Below are 10,055 nucleotides of genomic sequence, written 5' to 3' on the forward strand. Positions count from 1 at the left end.
GAAAGAAAGGAAGGAAGAAAGAAAAGTGGTAAAAAGAATCATCAGAGACTCATTTCCCCTACCTCTCTTAGGAGAGGAAAGGGGTACTAAATCAGTAAAGGCACATTAACAGGAAGAAAAAAACTACAGAGATCATGAATAATAATCATAATACAAACATTAAATGATCAAACCAATGCACCAGGCAGCTTACAAAATGCTTCCATGTTACAGTATTTCAGCTGCTGAATTTGGCCAAGAGATTGTACTCACAGTTAAAGGAATGTTATTGATCATTTTTAAGACCCTCCTGAAAGATGCCAAACTTAATTTACTAAAGATACTGTCGAGTCCTTTGGAAACACATGACCCACAGTTTCTTGGCTTCCTTCATCAATAGAAGGGTTGATTTAGTCATCACCCATGTCACAACGAGGGTGACTCACAGAATGGGAAGGGAACTTTAGCAGAAGCCCAGGCACCTTCACCTCGAGAGGATCAGCGAGGTCAGGGAGGCACAACGCTTCCTTCCCCAGCACAAGCGACAGATCTCAATCAGCCCGGCAATCCACAATAGCTTCTGCATCTGGGCTCATCTTCAGAAAGGTAACCAATGACTGAGTTTTGTTATTTATTCCTTCATTTCTCATGTCAGCCTTCAAACTGTCTGATTTTCCTCACTCTTACAGAATTCATCAAGTTGTCTTTCATGCTATGGTCAACGGTTGCTATTTTAAAAAAGTAATATGTTGTAAGGCAGTGATGGGCACTGGGTTCATCTCACCGTAGAAGTGATGTCAGTGTTACCCGGGACCTTGCCTTGAACTCCCCCAGGTCTCTCTTTGAATGTTCTTTAGCACCCTAGAGTTACAACTAAATTTACATCTAGTTATTCTATCTGTGACTGTTCAATACCATATGTAAATCCTATAATTAATTGGAAACTGGAGTGAGAAGGGGTTCCAAAAAAGAGTAGGAATTTTAGCTGAGTTTCTTACTGGAACAACAGATTTGCTTCCAACTGCAGGGCCGATCTTGTCTACCTGCTCTACAAATATTATCAGATGTCCGTTTAGGCAAATGTGCGCGCGCGCACACACACACGCCCCAAACTGAATAAGAAAAAAATGCCTGTTAGGTCAAAAAGACAAGGGAAAATTCCTCACAGTGCACATTTGATTTATGGATACTGGAATGACAGCAATAAACCTACTTTAGATATTTATTCTCCATTTTATGATCCTGTGGTTGATATTTTATCTGAAATGCATTGGGCCGAGGGCCTAGTCAAAGTCTGCTTTCACTTCGACCCCCAACTTACAATGGGAAAGGGAGAAAGTCAGTTTTGTGGCTTTGCTGCCATTTCATCCTGGCAGCCCTTGTTCAAGGCTTTAGAATGTAAATGGTGCAGTCTGGGATGCTCTCTCGCAGTGGGTTGAGTTTTAGCATTTGGTGAAAAAGTTTAAATAAAACATGTTTTTAAATTAAAAATCAATATAGGATTGTACAAATAGTTCTGAAATGTCCTGCTACATTATTGGCTCAAGGGGAAGGATTGTGCTTTATTTATGTTAGTACCCCTTGGCATATATTAGGTGCTCTAAAAAATACCCTTGGCTAGTTACTGAATGAAATGAAATGGAAATGTTGTATCATCTTTCTATTGTATTTTTGAGATTTGAAAAATGTGCCCAATGTTTAGAACAAACTTCAATGTTTAAAAACAAGAAAAAATTATCACATATATTTCAAATGAGGAGAATGGGAATTGGTCTTAAAACTCGTGTAACAAATGTCACTTTCTTAAGGTACCATCTTTAAAAGCTCAGATCTTTTCTTCTGCTCAAAGATAATGCAAATTGAAAGTAGTATACGGAAGATTTAAACATACTTTCTGCATCTATACATAATATTCTGTCCACATTCTAAGCTTCCTTTGAAGCCTTGTATCTATAAGCATAATCATGTACAATATATATTCTCTCCCAGTTAGCAATATTTATTCAGTGACCATAAATAAAGTAACCATGGCTGTAACAATAATTCTTAACCTGCCAGTGCTGTCAGGAGGCATACTGGCAAAATAATAAACCTAGGAGGGACTGAGAATAATTAATTAATAATTATGAATTTAATGTAAATTATAATTAAAAGTTGGAGAGAAGGCAAAAGAAAATCAGAACTACTTTTATCCTTAGAACTAAAAATGCCAAACATAAATCCATCAGGCCTCCCCTGCATCAAGAGCAGCTGGCGCACCTCTGCTAGGCGACTGCCTGACCGAGTCTGCAGAGGAAGCATGGGTCTCTCCATGCCTCGCTGCCCTGCTACCCAAAGGGCCCTCGGGGTACTGTGAGCCACCTCTCTCCTGCAGGAAGCAGGGTTCAAGGGAAATGTGCCTAAGGGAGGAGCTTCTTTAACCCATTGACTGAGGGAATTTACATTCCATGGTGATGAATACCATCTCAACTATAACATAAGCTGCATCATAATCACTATTAGTTATCTTAATCAGACCCTCAATGGAGCACGTGTTGCTTAATGTAAGCATATTTCATGTTAGCTCCATCTTAAATCTTTTTCTTTGTATTTCTGGCTGCTCAACATAAACTTTTTTTTTTTTCACTGAAACATATTTCTCTAATCATAATTGAGTTTGCGTCATTAGGCCCACATGTTTGTTTTCCTTAATGAAAAGTACAGCAGAAATCTATGAAAGGACACTTGGGTTTTTTTAAAAAAAATAGAATTTCTTACTTCAATGTAAAGGTCAAAATAAAAATGAATTTGGGCTAAGTTAACTAGGTTTACAATATTTGAATGTACAAAGGACTTACATGTCCAGACCGCTGTCAGTATTAAGGAAGCTTGTGAAAGAAAACCTCAAAGAGAGAATATTTTAGAAAGCTATTGCTAAATACTCTCTATTTAATGCAGATTAATAACTTAGTTGTTGATTCAACCTAGGCCATGATTGCAACACATTAAAAGGAAATATTCTATAAATTCCGATCAGTGTGGTTAATTAGTCTTAGTATTGCTTTCTAAAGTAAAGCTCTTCATGGAGTTATGTGGAAATGAAATCAAGTGGTGTGGGAGGAAGTATCTAGAGAGAACTCTGTTTTGTACAAAAAGTGTAACTCACAGTAACATTGAGACAGTATTTTCTGTTGTTGTTTTTTTTAAATCTGTGTCACTTATTTTTAAAGGCAGAGGAATATGAGAACGAGAAGTGAAATCACAGGATCCTACATTAGACTTTTTACTAGGAAAAGACACCCAAGAGAAACTTAAAAGGAGCAGAAATGAGCAAGGACAGCAATCAAGTTGCAATATTTTCCCGTAGCTGCAGTCAGGTGGTTGCTCTTACACATTTTGCATGGCAAATGAAAGAAAAATTAGTTCTTTTTTGGTTCCTTTTGAATCTTTGTGGCATGGTAGAGCGTTTGGGTAAAATATTTTCATTCCTCCTATTGACTGATAATGTGTGCACCTCTTTGCAGTTCTCGGTTTACACAGTTTAGGAGTTCAGAGGTCAAAATTTTAGTTCTAGCCATTCTCTAGCTAATGTATGATACCTGCCCTAGTTAGCTGACAGAGATGTTTTGACAACTAAATGAGATAAATATTACCTAAACACTTTTCAAAAATTGTTGAAGTTATCTGATTAGAAATGTGATGATGAGGATGAGGAGGATGATGATGATGATGATGATGATGATTTGCCCTGATGATTGAGAGGATTCAAAGACGAGTCCAATTATCACCAGAACCCTGGGGTTAGAGTAAAAACCTCTTTCTTCTCTTTCTCTCTTTCTCCTTTCCTTCCACATCATGTATTTACTTGATGCCAAGTATCACAAAAAGCACTGGTGGTGTGGAGACATGTACACATAGCCCAGGCTCCCAGCGTTAACAGGGAATCCAGGTGGCAGGAGAGCAGGAGACGAAAGCGTGGTGGTGGAATACAGTGGCCTACGTATCCTGAGCCCGTTAACCTACATTTCTGAATTTGTTTCCTCATCTATAAAATGGACATCATTTTATGGTAAGGTTTAAATGAGATGAATATTTATAGATCCTAGCAGAGGGCCTAGAACATGGTAAGCACTCAGTAAACCACAGCCGTTACCATCATTCCTACTTGACTTGGTCATCTGGAAATCCCAAGAACCATGGGTTTTCTAGAAGCATATTCTGAATTCTATAGAGTCACCTGCCCACCCATCTGCAGGGAACCCCCAGAGAAGTCTATAGGGGTGCAAACTCAAAAGGCTCAGCTGGAATTCAGGCCTTGCAAATGCTATGAGTGCTAATTTAGTAACTTCTAAATTCAAAAATGGTGTCACACATTAATTTGGCTTTGTTCACTGCCTCCTATCCTCCTGGTGAAAAAAAGTCTTTTTTAAGTCATAGAAATTAATTTTTATTAGCAGCAGGATATGAGTAATATTTATAAGTAACAAAACTTTTCTAGTAAGGCCATAAAAAATAACACTCATCAATATGCCATTACCAAGGAATCAATGACTAAGTTTCCAGAAAAATAGTTCTGGGTGCTGTGTAGTTCTGGACCTCCAAGACAAGGAAGCTCTAGACCAATAGTTCCCAACTGGGGGCAGTTTTGACCCACAATGGACATTTGTCATTGTCTGGAGATATTTTTTCATTGTCACGGCTGGGGAGGGAGGCTACTGGCATCTAAGGGGCAGAGGTCAAGGGTGCTGCCAAAAATTCTGCAATATACTGTCAAATAATTATCCTGGTCAAAATATCGAAAGTACTGAGGTTGAGAAAGCCATGCCTCGATATGAGCAGTACATACAGAAGACTCCTCACAAAGTGAAAGCGATTGATCTTGCCATCATGATAAGGTTCTTCCTGTGAGTGGGCATGTAGTCACTTTATTTTACCTAGGCTCACAGGCACTGGATGCTAAGCGGACTGTTACAGACCGAGGTGCTTCTTGCCTTGAGCCAAGAGATTTGTTCCTCTGCTAAGCAGTTTGTTGTGAGGTATATTGGAAGACACAGAAGACAAGCAAACAATCCAAGCAACTAAGGTCAGTGTCCTGAGTCTCTGAATTGTGGGGATCAGGGAGCCAGGTAGGTGACCACAGGGCAGAGTATGGCTGAGGCAGCCTAATTAGTTGCAGTTACTCATTTACTTCTCAGTGGTCAATGAACCAATCAGTCATCAATCAGCTTCTGTGTACAGGTCATGTTCCCAATGACTGACCGAGGGCTACTGCTCAGAGGTGGCATCTTGGCTAAAATACTATTAGAGGTCAAAGGCATCTGTTGGTTAGTGGCTGACTTGGTCTAATGACCTAGAGAAATGTGAACCATAGGGACTGAGGAAAAACCAATATTTTTGGACAACAATATTTGGGGTAATGGCTTTGCAAAACTCTATGTTGAGGTTGGCAGTCCCTTGGATTCAGACTAAAGGCTGAGACACCAGCATCTGAAATGACCCTCAGCCCAGAGGTGTACCTCATAAGGACAATACAACTTAATGGGAGCCCGTCCTTAACAATTACAAAGCTCCTTTCTGTTTACTTTTCACCAGATAAAATTGGGTTTGACTAGGGAAGGAGGAGATTGATGGGGAGATGGAAAGGATGAGGAAAGAAGAGGAGTCTGACTGCTTTGGTTTGAGTTTTCATTTTTCTTCACTATTTGTGGAGGTGAACTTACCAAAAAGTAGAAGGCAGAACACTTGGTGGCAAAAGTCAATAGATTCTGAAGTCCTCGGCTTCCTGCCTATTTTGTGCATGAGACCCAGAGCAATCCAATGAAGCCATTTTTCAGGGGCGAAAAAAGTTTTACTTACCCCTGTCAAATCTTCAACTTTTTATTTTGAAATAATTTAGAATTTATGGAAAAGTTGAAAGAATAGTACAACCCAGATTTCCCAGATATTAACATTTTACCACATTTATATTCTCCTTCTCTCTTTATATACATATGCTATATGTGTGTGTGTTTAATGTTTATTTATTTATATACATATTCTTATTATTTTCTGAACTGTTTGAAAGTAAGTTGAAGATATGGTGCTACTTAATCTTCATATTTTTCAGTGTGTATTTCCTAAACAGCAGGACATTTTCTACATAATCATAGTAAGTTATCAAAATTGAAAAACTAATATTAATGTGTATTATTTATCAGATCCACAGATTTTATTCAAATTTTACTAGTTGGTTCTTTCTGGCAAAAGAAAGAAAATGATTTTCTGGTCCAGGCTCACATGCTGCATTGGGTTATCACATCTCTTTAGTGTCCATTAATTTGGAACAGTCCTCAGTCTTTCTTTTCCTTCATGACTTTGATGTTTTTAAACAACATGTACATGACCTACATTTGCCCCATAACTAGTGGTATTAATTTTTATCATTTGGTTCAGGTGGCATCTGTTAGATTTCTCCACTGTGGCATTACTATCGCTCTTTTTAAAATTAGTATGTATCTTATGGGGAAGTTCTCTGAGATTCTCTAATTATTGTTTCTCTCAGAATTTCACCCACTAGTTTGGCATCCATTGATCATTCTTGCCTAAAAAATTATTACCATATCAGTTGCCAAATGGTGGTTCTCTAATTCCATCATTTCTTTTACATTTATTACTTGGAATGTCAGTTCTTCTATAAAATGAGACAAATAATGTGCCCTCTCTAACTCCAAAGGGTGTTGAGAGGATCAAATGCTTGAGCAAAACACTACACTAGTTGAATTTATAAATATAAAATTTCCTTAAAATGTCTAATTATGTAATTTCACAAGAGTTAGCTACACCCACCCAAAAACCTATACATTTTTAATGTATTTATATATTTGAGAAGGGGAAATCCCGCTACATGGACTTTGATTTGCAACATATCAGTAACTCCTACACAGGAAAAATTTAGGGAAACTATACCAAATTATTAAGCCCTGACAGTCTAAAAGCTTGACTGCTTTAGAAATAGTCAAACCACAAGAATCAATTAGTTTGCCCCAAACTACCATATTTTAATATTTACCTTTGACTTATTTTTATCAACTCTTTTATCCTTTCTTCCTTTAACTATAGCTCTTTTTTTGGAAAAATGTGAAAGTAGAGCCCAAAATTTCCTTGAGATGTGAAGAAGATATATTACATTGAGTTATTTTTTATCTGAAATAATATGTTCCTTATAAAGCAGTAGAAATAAAATTGTGTATATATGTGTGCATGAGTGTGTGTGCATGTGTAATTTTATTTGTGTATATGTTTATTATTACTTATTGGGGGGAAATATTGACATTACAGGGAAAAAACTGGAAAAGAATATACCAAAATATTAAGAGTCAAATATGATAATCATTACTTCCTTTTTAAAGTTTTTCTGTATTTGCTAAAAAATTTTACCATGAGCACAAATCATTTTTACAAGCAGAGGAAAACTGGGCAATTTTAAGAAATGGATCAAAGGAAAGGCCAAGAAATCGTTGTTAAGAAAACAAAGTTCAAACAAAGTTTATAAAATTGCTTGGCCTTGCAAGTACTTTTTGAACACAGTGTCCATGAACAGCCACGATTCCAGAAGCATCCACGAGTCCTGAACTTCAACTCAGAGCCTATATATCCATTGTCTTCTATGAGGCACTCGTGGCTTCTTTTGATTCCAGATCAAGAACAAAGATATTATGTGGACTTAGGGCAAAGTGAGGAAACTTTCTGAGGCATATGGGAAGGAAATAAGGTATTTTCCATGTGTGATGTTCTCTGTGGCCTCTCTTCCTTCCACAGGCAAAGAAAGCCAATATGGGCCCCTGGCTGCTCCTACGTGGCATTGGACCCAATAATCTCCTTCCCTTGGGTTTGCCCTATGACTGTAAGTTAGGAGGCCTGGGCCCCCAAAATGCTCAGATCTGAGGCAAACAGGCAAATGCCCTACAGTTCTTATTCCCTTCTTACTGGGGGGCTTGCTCTCCCCCCAGCTATCAGTAAGTAGAGTAAAAGCGAATAGTATTGGCTGTCTTTGTAAATAATAAACATTGTATTATAGATGGAATCTTTCCCTGTGGTACTTTTGATATTATACTTCCAAATTAATATTATACTTGTCAATGATACGACTGCCTAATTTATCCACAACTATTATTTTGTACCCAAACCCTGTATAATATTAATGGAGCTTTCAACAAGGCATAGACATTTAAATGGTCAAGGCTATCTAAATTAAGAAATTAATATAGTATTCTTTAACATTTATTTTTAATCCAAAAATAATTGTGGTATTTCTAAATTGCTGCAGTAAACATATAACAAAAATAAAATTTCCTTAAAATTTAAAAAAAAATGATATATGCTAAGAAGAATGCAGGTACATGCTGCTGAGGAAAAGGTTAAGGAAGCTCTTCACCTGTTTGATTTTAGGCCCTAAGTTGTCTCTAGCCCTGACAAAATTAGCTTTCCAGGTCATTCAGCTGCACTTATGGTCAAAGCTTCACAGTTTTAAAGTATGAATTTGCTTTACTTTGTCCTCTCTACAAGTGATGTTTTTCTCACAGGAAGTTGGTATCCAGAGATGACAGAATCTGAGAATTATTGATTCTCATGAGGGATTTTGTGCCTTTGGCCATCATCTCTCTTTCAATCTCTTTCCATTCATCTCTTCCTCTCTCTCAGGGAACTCATTGGTGGCCTCACATTTTAATATTCTCTGCATTGAGTTGTAATGGCCTCAGAGTTAGGTTGTAGGATGACATTGACCCACTAAAATAAGAAAATAGAAACCAACTTGCAAATATTTTTGTTGTGGCAACACCAAAACACTCTACTTTTCTCAACAGTCTGAAAATAATTAAGACTCTTATAAATCAATTAAAATTGAACAATGTTTTCTAATAGAATTTTTTTCTATTCTAGTCTTGAATTTCATGAAGTATAATAGCAAGAGATAAGATTGTACCATTAGAGTCTATCCTTCAGATAGATGAATTCACACATGAGATTAATGTCACATCAACACAATGACCTGTGTCAGCTTTGCCATGGCTTCTCTCTTTCTCTCTCCCCCTCCCCGTCTCGTTCTCCCTCTTTCATTTACTTTTCTGACTATTACTTGGTTAGTTTTTGCATTACTTTAGAGAAGTGGTTTAGCACTTAAATGGTCATCTTCACAAACAAATAAGAATTATTTTTTTAACTATCTATTTACCTACTATTTATGTATCTGCATTAAAATATCTCAAGTTCATCAATCCTGGGTTATAATGCCTTGATGGTTCTAATTTGAATTTTCTTTCTAATTTTGTGTACTCAGGACAACATCTTCTTTTATTGTTCAAGAAAGAAGTATCCCTGTCATATAAAGGAGGGGGGAAAAATGCTCTTTTGGGTGTTAGCCCTTCTAATCCTTTGTGGTTTTCTATGGAATTATAAAAGACAACTAAAGATTGCAGACATCACTGATAAGTACATTTTCATTACTGGGTGTGACACGGGCTTTGGAAACTTGGCAGCCAGAACTTTTGATAAGAAAGGATTTCGTGTCATTGCTGCCTGTCTGACTGAATCAGGATCAACAGCTTTAAAGGCAGACACCTCAGAGAAGCTTCACACTGTGCTTCTGGATGTAACTGACCCAGAGAATGTCAAGAGGACTGCCCAGTGGGTGAAAAACCAAGTTGGGGAAAAAGGTGAGTGACATGAGGATGGGAGAAGGGAAGGGGTGTTGCAAAATAACTAATGCTAAGTAAAAGGTGTTCAGATTTTAAATCGCCTTTCCAGAAAATGTTTTCTAAATATCTGCTGTACACTGGAGAAGTTTCAAGTAATCTTAGGGTAGCCCCTGAGTAGTTCCAATTTGCAAGCTCTCTGTGCATGAGAGACACAGCCCAAGTTATCCTCAGTCTTAAATCCAGTGGGTGAATTTAAAACTGAGATGGAGGAATTGACGTCTCCTGGTCTTCTCCCATGAAGTACTACTCTAGCCACAAACACAGCAAAGGAACCTGAGGCTAAAATCTACAGGAGAATATAGGAAACAATCCCCAAATTGCCATCTAGATACCCAGGCCCTACTTCTCACTACAAAATGGTTC

General features: G+C 37.5%; 1 protein-coding gene across 3 annotated transcripts in view; it reads left to right on the forward strand.

Moving 5' to 3' along the window:
• DHRS9 (dehydrogenase/reductase 9) overlaps positions 1-10,055 on the forward strand; it is a 21,450-nt gene that overhangs the window by 2,563 nt on the left and 8,832 nt on the right. Inside the window, exons 1-2 of one of the 3 annotated variants that reach the window (XM_019656609.1) lie at positions 433-585; positions 9,275-9,650. In XM_019656609.1, the coding sequence (XP_019512154.1) occupies positions 9,338-9,650 (313 nt within the window). In that variant the 5' untranslated portion in view covers positions 433-585; positions 9,275-9,337. Of the gene's footprint in view, positions 1-432; positions 586-4,618; positions 5,042-9,274; positions 9,651-10,055 lie in introns of those variants that run through there. The other 2 variants (XM_019656610.1, XM_019656611.1) reach the window with 2 other exon arrangements.

The sequence above is a fragment of the Hipposideros armiger genome, unplaced genomic scaffold (assembly GCF_001890085.2).
Source record: "Hipposideros armiger isolate ML-2016 unplaced genomic scaffold, ASM189008v1 scaffold_263, whole genome shotgun sequence".
Classification (NCBI taxonomy): domain Eukaryota; kingdom Metazoa; phylum Chordata; class Mammalia; order Chiroptera; family Hipposideridae; genus Hipposideros; species Hipposideros armiger.